Genomic DNA, 15,862 nt, shown 5'->3' with positions numbered 1-15,862 from the left:
AGATCTTAGAAGCTGAATGAAATCCAAACATATGTATTTTACTCATGTTGAAAATGATAATTTTCTATGCACTGCTAGCTTCAGAAATCTGAGTAAGGCCTACAGAACCCAGTGGGGTACTGCACATGTGAGAAGCTCACAGACCCAAATCGATAAACTCCTCTGACTTACCTCACGCTAAATACTCTCTCTCGTATAAAGAACTCACGCCTAGAATGCTTTCCAATAAACTACTGTTTGCACTTAAAGTGTAACTGTCATTTCAGGGTCATTTTTCTGAAAACATTAAATATCAACAGTTCAAACGATTTTAAGAAACTCTGTAATAGGTTTTATGTACTAAAAGAGTTTCCTTCTGGACTGAAAAAGCAATCTCCCAGCCTCCCCCTCACATCAGATGAAGCAGGATTTCTGTCTCCATTATATGGCTATGGAGAGGGGAGGGGCTGTTAGGAGTGACTGAGCACGGAGGATTTCTGCAAAGCACAACACCCTGCAATCTTCTCTCAGTAAGTTCATAGATAAGCACTGACCTTTCTGACCCCAGAATCCTGCGGTTTAGGTGCCCAGAGAGTCTACAAACAGCTGACCTTCATGTCACCTCTTCCTGCTCCCTCATCTCCCTCGGCCCCTCCCCCCTTCATTGGCTTACAATGGAGAGAGCAGAGCCCGTCTTCACTGGCTTCTCTGTAATGAAGACGTGTTTGCTTGATAATGCACAGATAAGAAGTCGGGGGGGAGGCTGGGAGATTGCTTCTTGAGCACAGAAGGAGGCTTTTTTGGCTGAAGAAACCTATTACAGAGTTTCTTAAAATCGCATATACTACTGATTTCTGCAATAAAAAAAAACATGACAGTTACGCTTTAAATAGGTGTTACTTTCATTTAAGAATAAACTTTTGACATGTCATACAGAAAAAGACGTATAAAGTGCTCACCTGTGTACAGTAGACGCTGCTTCATTTCAACTGGAGTCATAAGAAAAAGAATTCTATGGGTTTACAAACCAGGGCATAATAAAAAAAATGTAGCTAAATACACCATCAGATACACAACACGTCAACACAGAAAAGCCCTGCATCAATGGCTTGTAGAACCACCTTTGTAGAATCTCTGTATGATATTCTGTCTCACATTGGATTTTTAAAAAATCTTTACATAACTGCTTCAGTTTATGGAGATTTGTGGGAATATGCACGGCTTATTTTAGGATCCAGTCACAGCATTTTAATTGGGGTAAGATCTGGAGTCACCTGAGGGAGGGGCTTCGGTTACTGGTAGAACTTCCAGAAGGTCGGCAGAGCCATGATTTCAGGTTGTTCCCAAAAGGGCTCGTTTGCAGTTGTTAATCGATCGAAACAAAAAAATAACTTTAGAGGGGATGACAGCTGGCGGTGAGACTGGAGAGAGTGTTTGTCAGGTGCACTTTCCACCCATAAGAAAGGATCAGCACTTGTACAGTTGACGGAAATTCTCCTTCCATGACCTGAGCAAATAGGCTTGAGTATATTTGGTGTAGGCGAAGTTAATTTGGCCTTTGTACTACTTCTTTCTGAGTCTGAGGGGTAAGATTGTGCATGGACCCTTGGATATTTCTAGCAACTATTGTTGGCTTCCGAGTCCAGCCTAGATACCTGTTGAGAGAGTTCCCTAGATTACAGGATGATTTTAGATTTCCTAAGATCGTCGGAACCTTTTGGGGCACGGATTAGAGGTCTGGCTTAACAGTGAGCTGGTCTCACAACGCTAGCATGTTATAAGAATAGTTCCTTTGCTCAGACACTTCTGCAACTTGTGGATAAGTGTAATGTAATAGAAAAGAGAAATGAAAGAAAAAGAGAGAATTACGAGTGACAATGGTTCCACCCAGGAATGATTTATTCCCAAAAAAAAAAAAAAATACATATCATCTGATGGCTTTTCATACTTTCCATAATACTGTAACATCTGTACACTGCCAAACAATCCATCATGAAGATCTCTGTAAAGTCCCCGTCATCTCCAGACCATGTGAATGGTAAATAGCAGTAAGGTACGTGTCCATAAACATATATATAACTTGCCATGAACTCCAAGTGCCATTCTATTTTTTAGACTTCTGCATGTACCTCAAGTCTGTGACAGTGTGACCCTTCCCGGACCTGCACCCACATTCCGGATAATCTGTAAGGGTGCTGCAACTCTGCAGAAATGTTCCTGTAGCAGGATCATGCATCTTTACTCTGATGCTATGCATCCTATGTGGAGTTCATACACAGGTGTAATAACGTGTCAGCTCCAGCTCTGGAGGACCGGCTGTGTTCTGTAGTCCTGACTTTGGCTACACACCAGCAGTATGCGGCGAGGTTTCATTTGCAGCTCTATCCATCACTATCTTCTGCAAGAACTTCTTGGTTTGTCTGCCCAGAATTTTGGATAACCGAGTCGAAGAATAAAGACCGGAACTAAACAAGCAGGAAAAAGCAAGAGGGTGCACCATGAGTTATCTACCATACAAAATGCAGGTTAACCAATTCAGGCGGTGTTCACGTATGCAGTAATGCCATAAAGATCATTGCATACGTGAACACCGCCTGAATTGGTTAACCTGCATTTTGTATGGTAGATAACTCATGGTTCACCTGCAATGTGAATGCATCACTTAATCGCAGTAATTAATCATTTAATTAACGTCCTACATTGCATTAACGTGTGTGAACATAACCCCTTTAAATGGCCTAGTCCATGAGGGTATCATTAGAAAAACATGCCCACTTTCTACAGAGAATACAGCTTGTCTCCAGTTTCATTGACGTGAATGGAGCTTAATTGCAAACCACACCTGAACCGCAGACGAGTCTTGTCATCTCTGGAAGTAAGTGGGCATATTTTTTTTTAACATTGGTGGAACCCCTTTAACCAACTTTTATTAATGCAGCAATATGATATCTTTATTTATTTTGCACAACAAGCTGTAGTCACCACCATTTTAAGGTACATGGCTTTTATTTTTTTATTCCACGGTGGAGAGTTCTGCTGCTTTACTCCATGTGAACTGGCCCTAAGGCTCCATGCTCCATGCTGCCACTGAAACCCATCTGCATTTTGTTATAGATGTCTATGGATGTTAAGGTGGCAATACTGTCCTGGGAGTTTTCCCTGTGACGGCTTCTGTACAGTAACAACACAGAAAATGGCTCAGCAGCAGACCAAACCTCTGTATAAAAACTGTGGACAGCTACGTGCCTACTACTGTGATGTATGTGGCCGTTCAGTGGTAGGCAAATGGCACATTTTATATTGTTTTATTTTATTACAACATGTATATGTATCTAAAAATAAAGCACAGGCCCTTACAAGGGACAGAACTTACCAATACGGCTAGGGCCGGCAACCAAAGGTACAAGGTGACGACACATACTACCCAGGGTGTGCTAAAGCTACAGGAGGCTTCTATGTATTTATGTGGAGAGAGCATAATGGGCAGGGTGCAGTGGCGGATTAAATGTACCCTGGGCCCCGGGCTGTCCACCCAACCTGGGCCCCCCCCCCCCAGCCACCCCAGCAGGCTGTGTGGGGTATATAAGAATACAGAGGTCTGAGGGGGATCAGTATATAGAAGTGACCCCAGAACATCACTAATAGGGGATAGGGGGGATGTTTTTGTTCTATCCCCTATTAGTGATGTTCTGGGGTCACTTCCCTGCACTGAGCCCCCACAGATCTATGTATTCTTATATGCCACAAAGAATCCAGTGTATAATGCACCTAGGACCAAACTACAACAGCTACATGCACTACAACTCCCAGCATGTACTGACAGTCTGCAGCCCTCATAATATGCTGGGAGTTGTAGTGCCTGCAGTTGTAGTTGGGTTCTAGTTTAAAAGTTTTCGCTAGTGTACTGTAGTGACCCCGGGGCTGTGTCAGTACACTACCGCAAACAAAACACTGACCCATTTAGACCCCAATGGTACACAGGCTCTGCACACTATAGGGCTGGGTTCACACTATGTATATTTCAGGCAGTATTTGGTCCTCATGTCTGGTCCTCATAGCAACCAAAACCAGGAGTGGATGGAAAACACAGAAAGGATCTGTTGACACAATGTTGTAATTGAGTGGATGGCCGTCATATAACAGTAAATAACGTCCATTATTTCAATATAACAGCCATTGTTTTAAAATAACAGCAAATATTTGCCATTAAATGGCAGCCATCCACTCAATTACAACATTGTGTGAACAGAGCCTTTCTGTGTTTTCTATCCACTCCTGGTTTTGGTTGCTATGAGGACCACAATACTGACTGAAATATACTGTGTGTGAACCCAGCCTATAAGTGATTACAGTGCAGTTACTAATGACTCACAGGTGACGTCTTCTCCGATTGCCGTCGCTCACTTTTTCCTTTCCTCTCTATTTGGCGCAGCATCATGAAGACTTCTCCGGCCCCAACTCAACTGCAGGCGGGGAGCTGGGGGTGACTGGGGAAGGGAGGCAGCTGGGGCGACAGGGGGAGAAGCTGGGGCAAATGAGGCCGGGGAGGGGGGGGGGGGAAGCTGGGAAGGCAGGGAAGCAGCAGGGGGTGAACATGATGGGGGTAGCAGCAGGGGGAGAAGATGATGGGGGTAGCAGCAGGGGGAAAAGATGATGGGGGTGGCAGCGGGAGGAGAAGATGATGAAGGGTAGCAGCAGGAGGAGAAGATGATGAAGGGTAGCAGCAGGGGGAAAAGATGATGGGGGTAGCAGCAGGGGGAGAAGATGATGGGGGTGGCAGCAGGAGGAGAAGATGATGAAGGGTAGCAGCAGGGGGAGAAGATGATGAAGGGTAGCAGCAGGGGGAGAAGATGATGGGGGTGGCAGCAGATGATGAAGGGTAGCAGCAGGGGGAGAAGATGATGGGGGTGGCAGCAGGGGGAGAAGATGATGGGGGTGGCAGCAGGGGGAGAAGATGATGGGGGTGGCAGCAGGGGGAGAAGATGATGGGGTGGCAGCAGGGGGAGAAGATGATGGGGGTAGCAGCAGGAGTAGAAGATGATGGGGGTGGCAGCAGGGGGAGAAGATGATGGGGGTGGCAGCAGGGGGAGAAGATGATGGGGTTAGCAGCAGGGGGAGAAGATGATGGGGGTAGCAGCAGGGGGAGAAGATGATGGGGGTAGCAGCAGGGGGAGAAGATGATGGGGGTGGCAGCAGGGGGAGAAGATGATGGGGGTGGCAGCAGGGGGAGAAGATGATGGGGGTATCAGCAGGGAGAGAAGATGATGGGGTAGCAGCAGGGGGAGAAGATGATGGGGGTAGCAGCAGGGGGAGAAGATGATGGGGGTAGCAGCAGGGGGAGAAGATGATGGGGGTAGCAGCAGGGGGAGAAGATGGGGCGGCATGGAGAGCAGCTAAGGGGCAAGGGGTACAGCCGGGTGGCAGGGGGTATATTCGGGCGGCAGGGAGCCAGGGTGAGCTTCCGGCAGAGAGAGCAGGCCGGAAGCTCACAGTGCAGCCCCGCGGTGCCCGAACTTCTCTGCTTGGCGGCGCGCAGGATGTGACGTCATCACGCCGCCAGGAGAGAAGTACGGGCACCGCAAACACGGCAAGGAGAGAGGGGGCGGTGCCGCGGCGGACTCCGACGACAGCGCGCCACAGCAGAACATCACTCGGGGGCCCATTGGGCCCCGAAAGTGATGTGCTGCTGGCGCTGCTATGCAAGATCTTAATGTGGGCGGCGCGGGCCCCCCCGGAGCCTTGGGCCCCGGGCGGACGCCCAAACCGCCCACATTATAATCCGCCATTGGCAGGGTGGCACAACCCATGGAGACAGATAAAGTTAGGGGAGATGGCTCCCAGCCCTGGTGACTAGATGTGCTGGGATCAGAGGATGGACAGGACGACTTCTTACCTTCTTATTCGGCGGTGTCCCCGGGATCTCCTGCTCATCTTCACTCCCTTGTTCCTGCTCTTCATGTACAGGGACGGGGTGACTGAATGTTGGACTAGGTGGTGGTGGTGGTGAGGAAGCTTCTGCTAGAGTAGTCTCCATGGCAATCATGTAGTCAAGGTCATCATCCAGAAAATCATCATCATCGGGCGGGCAAGGCCTGATAATGTTAAAAAAAAAAAAAATACTGACAACTAAACCAACCAGTGTGACTGCAACAGTAGTCATTGTAACAGAGATCAGCAGTGATTACAGGCATAGACCATAGGGAAAAGAGGTATCCCACCTAATAGGTTCTGAAACCATTAAAAAGACATTGATTTGGGGGTTTTATCTATAATTGCTAGTTGTATTTCCTAGTTAAAGCAAAAAGTTCAGCAAAAAGCAGCAACTCAGAACTGGGGGAGGGAGACTGGATAGATAATAACAAGTATGGAATGAATTGTTAAGCTTACCATGAGCAGCAACATATGAAAAGTTATATTTTAGCAGAATACCCCTTTAACTACTTCATTTTGCAGAAGGTTCACAGTGTCTAAGAAGACTGCAGTACAACACATTTGTCATACAGAGGACATACCGGTGTTTCTGGGATTGTGAGGAATAATTAGCATCTGAGAGAGTAGCCAGAACAAAATGGGCCTCGAGCACCGTGTCATCCACTGTGAATACAACCGGGCTAGAAGAAAGCAATGAGAAATCAGCAACAAAAGCATTTCCAGAATATTGCCATTTATTCTTACTACAGCTGGGGCTAGGGGATATGTATGAGCAATCATTACATTGCTCATCCACATCAAAGCAATACTACTGTATTGGCATTACCCCTTTAAAAGTCATGAATTGCCCCAGACACAGGAGCCACTTGGGCCATCAGCCACCAGAAGGGATAGCATCATGTCTGGGACTTACCAGCCGGCGCTGTCAAAATGTATAGAGATGGGAAGGCTGCAGGAATCTGCGAAAGCCAGAAGACCCTGAAATGCAGAAACAAAATCACATGAGAGACTATAAACCAAAACATGGAAATATTTGAGGAATTTACAACATGAAAAATTTCATTGGTAAAGCATTAAACCCCCAGGGATTTATTTTTTGTTCATTAAAATGTGTGATAGATCAGGGGCCATCTCACCCCATGAAATTGGGGCTTGCACCTTGGGTTGGTTTAGGTAAGCCCTATACAACAGCGACTAGAAGTTATTACATGTGCAACGGGAATGATTTCTCACCCTGAATTCACGTAGACAGAAGGTGATCTCCCTCTGGTCCTGCAGCTGGAAGTCTAGGAACTCTTCTTTGCTCAGTGATAGTTCAGTCAGCATCGCTTTACTAGGATCTATCGAAAACAGGCAAATCTTAAAGGGGCAGTAGCTTGTCGTTAAAATCAGACTTGTACCACATACATATATGTACAGGAGTACAAGTAGTAAAAAGTTACTTTTTCTCCGCCATGTATCTAATCACTTCCTGGTTTGCTCTCTGGACTGTGACTCTGCTGTTGCCATGCAACAGTGCAGACACTTTCCCACAATCCCCCTTGCTTGTAGGTTCAATGGGACCAGCTGCCAGTACTTCCTGGAAATCTCAGTTGGTGTCAATGGGAAGGCACAAATTCCACCATGTTTTCTCAAGATTATTATTTTTTTTTAATAGAACAATGTAATAATCATGTATCTTTTTCCCTAATTTTGCTATGGTGCAATTTTTTGTTGATTTGTCTCATTATGGGACCTTGTGATCACACCGGGCTGTGCAGGCTCACAGATGATAACTTCAACCATCAATAACCCCACAAATACATCCCATCTTTTCCTTACCTGTGTCTTCTTCCACATAATTCCTGAGTGTCACTTTTCCACTGGGATTCGCCATCAGTGTTACCTCAGCGAGTGTCAGAGGGAAGTGCACCACCGCATCAGACAGCAGCCTAAATATATACATAAAACACACCTTTTTTGTACTCTCATAGAACCCTTTAAGCAAACAATTCAGCTAACAAATGTACAACAGAGACCTAGAAACGAGGAGCAAGCGAGCGCTGACCAGACAGGTTGGTGCCTGGTTGCTCCTATATATCGGGCTGTCTAATACGGCCCTAATCCACAGTATAGGTGATAACTAGCTGATGGGTGGAATTTGACCTCTAGGACAACCAATGATCATAAGAAGGTTGTTTTTTTTTTATCCCCCAAATGAATTGAGTGGCAGTGTTCATGCTCAGCCACCACTCCATTCATTCTCTATGCTGCTTCCAATTATTACTGAGCTCACAACTCACCTATATTCTGAATTAGGTGTATTTGTATTGCACAGTATGGTGCAGTCTATGCTGCAGCTGGACCTGCTTTATTTGCAGAGCTTTGGGCCTAGGGGTGCATCCTGGCTGCAGAAGAGATTACCCTTTTTTAAATCTTATAATAACGGAGGTGATGCATTCTTACCTGGCTTGTGCTCGCAGGACATTGGGACAGCTGTCTGGGTGATACACAGCTTGTAGGGATTCACAATCCTGATACGACAGATTATGGGTTTTTGTAACTCCTGAAATGAGAAGAATAGAATATTTATTGGTAGAACTTGAATGTACAGAGAATTCTGCATCAAATAGAATTGGAAAAGAATGTAAAGACAGAGCGGATGTGAACAGCAAGTCAGAAGTTATTAAAGCATTTTATTACATATCAAATAAAATGTAATAATACAGCTAGATATTCACTAACCTCCATTACAGATTAAGCTGCTAACATAGAAGACAATTTTACTTGTCCAAGGGAAAAAAAAAAAAAAAACTTCCTTCCTGACTCCAGATTGAACAATCAGAATGAATCCCTGGATCAACAAACCTTCTCCCGAACCCAGTTGTATAATGATAATATTTTTACACTATGGAGATGTGTCCATATCCCTTTTGTACCCTACCAGGCCAGGTTTATATGGACAACAGATGTATTATTGCCATTACTTGTCATCAAAAGAAGGATGCCGCACCGCCTGATTCATGTAAACCCAGCCTTAGTAAGCGCACCGGAACAACGTCCTCTAGGAGAGGGTTTCTACAGTCTCACTGCTCTTACAGTAAAGAATTCGCTTCTGTGTTGGTAATGTAGCCTTCTTTTCTCTAGATGGTAAAGATCCAGCCCTAGCTATAAATAGATCATGGAATAGATCTCTGATTGGGTTCCACACATTAGATTTTGGGGTGAAAATACATTAGTGTTTTTTTTTAAGAATTTATCCTATGATTAAAAGTTATCAATAGCCACACTGAAGTTATCAATAGTGACAACTGAAAGGCATTCTCATAATCCCAGCAGTTGGACCCCCACCGATCCTATAGCTAGGGGGATAAATTATTCTTAGAATAACCCCTTTAAAAGGGAATCTGTCGACAATTATGCGGGACCAGCTCTTAACACTCACAGAGAAGGTTATTTCACATATGACTGGCTGTTTAAATGTCCTCGCTGCAGTAAAAGAGGCGCGTTTATAATGAGGGTCCCCAGTCCCACCTCTCACCAATGATTGACCTCTCATTTCTGAGAGGTAAGTATGCATTCACTAACCTTCCCTGTGGCCTGTGTCATGTCCCAGACTTAGTGACACCTGTCCTGTCAATCACCGTCAGTTCAGTGATCGGGTCAGACTAAGGCACTGCAAGTGTTAACTGCCACAAATTAAGTTTCCGCTGATTTCCTTCCATCTATAGATAACTATGCAGGGAATGGTAATAGTATGCCTGTCTCAGGTCATGTAATATTATATGAGCGTATGGAAAGTATTAGAATACAGACATGCTACGTACTAACCACACACTATATATACACTAATCGTATGCTACACACACTAAATATATACACTGGCTGAGCACTACATATATTCTATAGAGACCACACTACATTAGATAGATATATAATATATACAGACAATAACTATACCTAGAATAATAATAATAATAATAATTACATATAATATTGGTCCCAGGAACCAAGGCAGTGCTCTTTTTATATTTTTCTACCTATCTTTATACACATACATGAACAGTCACTGCACTATATACATTGACTACAATAGATACCGACCATGCATTACACTATGGACATTGACCACACTATATACTGACCATATTTGCAGAAAAGTTGGATGACTAGACGACTGCTAGCTGTATTCAGTTTGATCAGACATTTCTCCACCGTCTTCTCGAGAGTAGGGAGGGAGCGGAAGACGCCCAGCACTGCCTATGAATACAGAAAGCTTGTTAGCTAATATATCTCCCCCCTAAGACAATATGCCCCATGTATGAAGACAAGCACCCACACAAAGTGCATCAGATGCCCAAGCAACCAATCAGATTTTAGTTTTCTAATGCAGGTAAAACTATAACAAGGGATCTGATTGGCTGTGAAGGGAGCTGCTGCACTCTCTGTCTGCACTTGTTCCCATACATGAGGTCCGATCTATATACCTGTAGGAACACCGGCTACCTTCATGAAGAGCTTACAATGGCAGCTTCCTCCAGTTGCCTCATAAGAGTGGAAGAAGAGTGGAGTGAGAGTGAAACAGGCGTAGGCCGATCGCGAGGAGTTCACAGAGCGCAGGCACAGCTGAAAGGAGAAGAGGAGGAACGTCACACATCTACCTACAGGATGATGACTTCTGCTTTCACTTCATTGCCCCTCACAACATCCACAAACATTCACCCCTACTCTCAACAAGACGTGAGAGTGAGCGCTCACTCACCTAGAACTGAGCGCTGGTGACTGCCTATCTGCACCAACAGAACTAATGGCCCCAATAGCTAATGAACAAACGGGGGCTGTCTCCCCTCAGATGACTACATGATGCCAGTGGGAGACCCCCTTTATGATGTTATCTCCTGACAGGGCATTTACAGGGGTCATCCTAAAAAGAAGTGTTGGTTATGTTCTCTTACCCCATCATCTAAAGGTTCAAAGTACAACTCTTCTCCAATCCGGGATAAGGAGTGAATTGCCCGGCCAAGAGCTGAAAGACACGTGAGTGACAAGTCAGGGTTACACAGAGGACCGCACTACAGAGATGTAGCAGAGCTCAGTCTGTTATTGGAAGAATTAGGTTGCATTTACACATACCATTAGTACTCCAGAGAGTAACCGTTTGTAAAATATATTTATTTATGTTTTTACCATAAATAACGTTGTACAAATAAATAAAGTTGTAATATAACTTCATTAAAATACATGTATATATATTTATTTTATTCACACACCATTAGGCTGGGTTCACACTCAGTATATTTCAGTCAGTATTTGGTCAACCTCAACCAGGAGTGGATTGAAAACACAGAAAGGATCTGTTCACACAATGGTGAAATTGAGTGGATGTCCGCCATATAACAGTAAATAACGGCCATTATTTCAATATAACAGCCGTTGTACTGAAATAACAGCAAATATTTGCCATTAAATGGCGGCCATCCACTCAATTTCAACATTGTGTGGACAGATCCTTTCTGTGTTTTCAATCCACTCCTGGTTGAGGTTGCAATATGAGGACCACAATACTGACTGAAATATACTGTGTGTGAACATAGCCTCATACTGCACATTGAGTGGCAGCTGTGAGGCAGTAAGTTTCTGCTGCCACTAATGTTCGTGTTTGAAACTGCAGGGCTGTCTGAGCCCTGGTCCCTCCTCCCCCCCCCTTTAATCAAGTGCCGCCACTGACAGTAGAACTGATACAGAGACCCCCCCCCCATGTACTGTATATTCTTATAAAAAAAAAAACTGAACTGTGTCCACAGCATAAACTGCAATACTGCATGTTCACTATTTATAACGCATGTCAGATAAGGGGGGGGGGGGGGGGTTGTGTGGACGAGTTTTCTAAAAATCCCATTTAGGCTACATTCCCACATTGTATTCTTTTTTTACAAGAATGGCTGTTCTTGTCATTAAAGAATACACTGTGTTGAATTCTATGGGGAACAGCGATGGCTGTGCACAATGTATTGCACAACTGACGCAGAAATAATTGATATGTCAACTATTTACGGCCGGCAGACTGAACAACGGCTGTCTGTTCACTCAGTGGCTGTTCCACGGCCATACATTGTATTGAGGTCTGTCAATGGTTAATTGAACTGCAGGCACACCCAAAGGTGCCCGCAATTTAAATAACCACTCAGTAATATTCCTGCGGCCGATAATGCAATGAAACGTGTAAAAATGCGGCCGCTACTGAGCTGTAATACAACGGCCGTTTTATTAGAATGTGTGAACATAGCCTTACTTTGATGGTACTGTGATAATCTGCAGATTTCCACATGCCTATCCTCTCAAAAAATCTGTATAACATTCCTTCTACATGAACATGCCTTTACCACCTTGGCACACCAGTCACTTCCTCCAGTGACCTGTGCGCTACATTACTCAACATGGAGGCGCCAGATGTGCCATGCTATAAGGAAAGTGGTGCAGCAGTGTTACTACTATGGAGCTTGTTCTGTAAGCTGTATCACTGCATGACTTTATAAGCAGCAGCAGACACCACACATTACAAAGTAGCTGCCATGTCTAACATGCACTTACAGCATCGCAGCTATACAGGTACGTGACAGGTACATGAAGGTACACTATTATTATGGTACACACACCAACCTGGGGATGCAGGTATGGCTGAACACAACTATACAGAACACCCGATACACCAGGGCATCTGCATCAACCTGGCACCAAGGCAGCACACTCATACCCAGCTACACCCGGACATCTGCATCAACCTGGCACCAAGGCAGCACACTCATACCCAGCTACACCAGGGCATCTGCATCTACCTGGCACCAAGGCAGCACACTCATACCCAGCTACACCAGGACATCTGCATCAACCTGGCACCAAGGCAGCACACTCATACCCAGCTACACCCAGACATCTGCATCAACCTGGCACCAAGGCAGCACACTCATACCCAGCTACACCAAGGCAGCACACTCATACCCAGCTACACCAAGGCAGCACACTCATACCCAGCTACACCCAGACATCTGCATCAACCTGGCACCAAGGCAGCACACTCATACCCAGCTACACCAAGGCAGCACACTCATACCCAGCTACACCAGGGCATCTGCATCTACCTGGCACCAAGGCAGCACACTCAAACCCAGCTACACCAAGGCAGCACACTCATACCCAGCTACACCAGGGCATCTGCATTTACCTGGCACCAAGGCAGCACACTCATATCCAGCTACACCAGGGCATCTGCATCTACCTGGCACCAAGGCAGCACACTCATACCCAGCTACACCAAGGCAGCACACTCATACCCAGCTACACCAGGACATCTGCATCAACCTGGCACCAAGGCAGCACACTCATACCCAGCTACACCAAGGCAGCACACTCATGCCCAGCTACACCAGGGCATCTGCATTTACCTGGCACCAAGGCAGCACACTCATACCCAGCTACACCAGGGTATCTGCATTTACCTGGCACCAAGGCAGCACACTCATACCCAGCTACACCAAGGCAGCACACTCATACCCAGCTACACCAGGACATCTGCATCAACCTGGCATCAAGGCAGCACACTCATACCCAGCTACACCAAGGCAGCACACTCATGCCCAGCTACACCAGGGCATCTGCATTTGCCTGGCACCAAGGCAGCACACTCATACCCAGCTACACCAGGGCATCTGCATTTGCCTGGCACCAAGGCAGCACACTCATACCCAGCTACACCAGGGCATCTGCATTTACCTGGCACCAAGGCAGCACACTCATACCCAGCTACACCAGGGTATCTGCATTTACCTGGCACCAAGGCAACACACTCATACCCAGCTACACCAGGGCATCTGCATTTACCTGGCACCAAGGCAGCACACTCATACCCAGATACACCCGGACATCTGCATCAACCTGGCACCAAGGCAGCACACTCATACCCAGATACACCAGGGCATCTGCATTTACCTGGCACCAAGGCAGCACACTCATACCCAGCTACACCAAGGCATCTGCATTTATCTGGCACCAAGGCAGCACACTCATACCCAGCTACACCGGGGCATCTGCATTTACCTGGCACCAAGGCAGCACACTCATACCCAGCACACTCATATCTCTGGCTTACCTTTAATGTTGCTTCCAGTGATAACGCATTTGACTCCAGTACCCATCTTTTTTGCACAAAGCTTCACAGCTGCTCACATAGAGGGAAGCCTGAAGCAAGACCCAGAATCATTCTGTAAAGAGAACTAGATTACAGTCAGGCAGTGCCGCACATGTGTAGCTGTTATCCCTTGGGTAGTAGCGCCCACACAAGCCTGGTCACATGACCTGCTCTAATTTCTTATGGACAACCGAACATGAAAAATGACATAGTCCAAAATTTATTTCCATATATGTAATAAGGGACCAAGTATATACCCTACAGTGCAGGCAGTATACGGCCTAAAGAGGTACCTGCTGGATGAGACCCCGAGTAGCCTCACTGGGGCAGATATACTACTGCAAATGAGACTGAAAGCGACTCTGTACCCACAACCCAGTAATGTATGTACAGGGGTGGTTAAGGGGGCTGACCTTTACATACTCGCAGCAGGATCTCATTGAGGGTACGTTCACACTGATTGATACTGATACTCAGTTTGATACTGAGGATATCTATATAACTAAATGACTAAACACACATATCTGCTGCAGATCCTGTGGGTCTGAATGGATCCTTAAAGGGGTTATCCAGCAAAAATCTTTTCCTTTCAAATCAACTGGTTTCAAAACTTTATAGATTTGTAATTTACTTCTATTTAAAAAACTCAAGTCTTCCTATACTTATCAGCTGCTGTATGTCCTGCAAGAAATGTTGTTTTCTTCCCAGTCTGACACAGTGCTCTCTGCTGCCACCTCTGTCTATGTCAGGAACTGTCCAGAGCAGTAGCAAATCCCCATAGAAAACCTCTTCTGACATGGACAGTTCCTGTCATAGACAGAGGTGGCAGCAGAGAGCACTGTGTCAGACTGAAAAAAATACACTTCCTGCAGGACACACAGCAGCTGATACATATGGGAAGAAAATTACAAATCTATACAACTTTTTGAAACCAGTTGATTTGAAAGAAAAAGATTTTTGCTGTTGTACGGCTTTAATGAGGTTTATCAGGAAAAATAAAAATACTAATGGCCACTGATCCAGGGGACTGGCTCTGAACAGCTGATCACTGTGATGCAACAGCACCTCTGCCTATCAGCTGCTACAGGTGAGGATGTGTGGCAGCAGGGCCAGGTACTGCCTGCTCCTAGTCTCTCCAGTAGTAACGCTGTACCAGCCACTACATGGAGTACAGGGACAGCTGCTGTCGGTAGTCGGGTCGGTGAGCGCAGGCTATCAGCATTTACTGCCTGAGCGTGCTATGCAATGAGCAGGGTCACCAGCAGATCAGTCACTGGGATCCATCAGCCATAGAGCAGCATGAGCCTGGTTACACTAATGGCCGCAGGTGATCTCACTGACAGCTGATCAGGCCGCACCTCCCGCCAGCGCTGTGCCCGCAGTGTATCTAGTCCAGGCAGTATGGTTCGTGCAGCAGCTCTCCCCTCCTGCCCATAGAACACGTGTTCACCCTCCCTTCCCGCCGCACTGTACCTCATCTCCACTTGTCATCAGTCAGCCCACACTTGCACCCCGTGTCTGTGTGGCTGGGAGCATCGAGGCTCCTCCTCTGGGCGGCGCTAGAGAGAGCATTACTGGCGCGGCGTGTGTTACTGGCGCATGCGCGATGGGAAATTGCAGCGATTTACGTTCCATATCAGACATTACGGAAGACAGGAGGCACTCGGTGGTTTTGTGGACTGACCGTTTAAAAAACTCGCTCGGCTTCATGCAATATGAGTTCTACTGGACCACGTGACAGGTAGGCCCCGCATCAAACTGGCTCCTCCCAGTCACATGGTCATGACA

The 15,862-nt window shown here is 46.0% G+C and overlaps 1 protein-coding gene across 3 annotated transcripts; it reads right to left on the bottom strand.

Annotated features, from left to right (window-relative positions):
* Positions 1–1,891: 1,891 nt before the first annotated feature.
* On the bottom strand, positions 1,892–15,856 carry RAD9A (RAD9 checkpoint clamp component A). Of its 3 annotated transcripts, none has more exons than XM_069971165.1 (12): positions 15,759–15,856; positions 14,036–14,147; positions 10,845–10,915; positions 10,396–10,515; positions 10,035–10,149; positions 8,356–8,455; positions 7,732–7,841; positions 7,144–7,250; positions 6,824–6,888; positions 6,492–6,590; positions 5,873–6,071; positions 1,892–2,444 (listed from the first exon to the last, which is right to left on the bottom strand). In XM_069971165.1, exons 2-12 carry the CDS (start codon positions 14,079–14,081, stop codon positions 2,361–2,363), a joined length of 1,116 nt encoding a protein of 371 aa, XP_069827266.1. In that variant the 5' UTR covers positions 14,082–14,147; positions 15,759–15,856; the 3' UTR covers positions 1,892–2,360. The 3 variants fall into 3 exon arrangements, with proteins under 3 accessions (XP_069827266.1, XP_069827265.1, XP_069827268.1); XM_069971164.1 differs by lacking the exon at positions 15,759–15,856 and adding an exon at positions 15,548–15,742; XM_069971167.1 differs by lacking the exon at positions 15,759–15,856 and adding an exon at positions 15,548–15,742 and having other exon boundaries at positions 14,036–14,124.
* Positions 15,857–15,862: the final 6 nt, after the last annotated feature.

The sequence above is a fragment of the Dendropsophus ebraccatus genome, chromosome 5, assembly GCF_027789765.1.
Source record: "Dendropsophus ebraccatus isolate aDenEbr1 chromosome 5, aDenEbr1.pat, whole genome shotgun sequence".
Lineage (NCBI taxonomy): Eukaryota > Metazoa > Chordata > Amphibia > Anura > Hylidae > Dendropsophus > Dendropsophus ebraccatus.
Note: the sequence above shows the minus strand (reverse complement) of the source record. Positions and strands in the feature narration are given on the sequence as shown.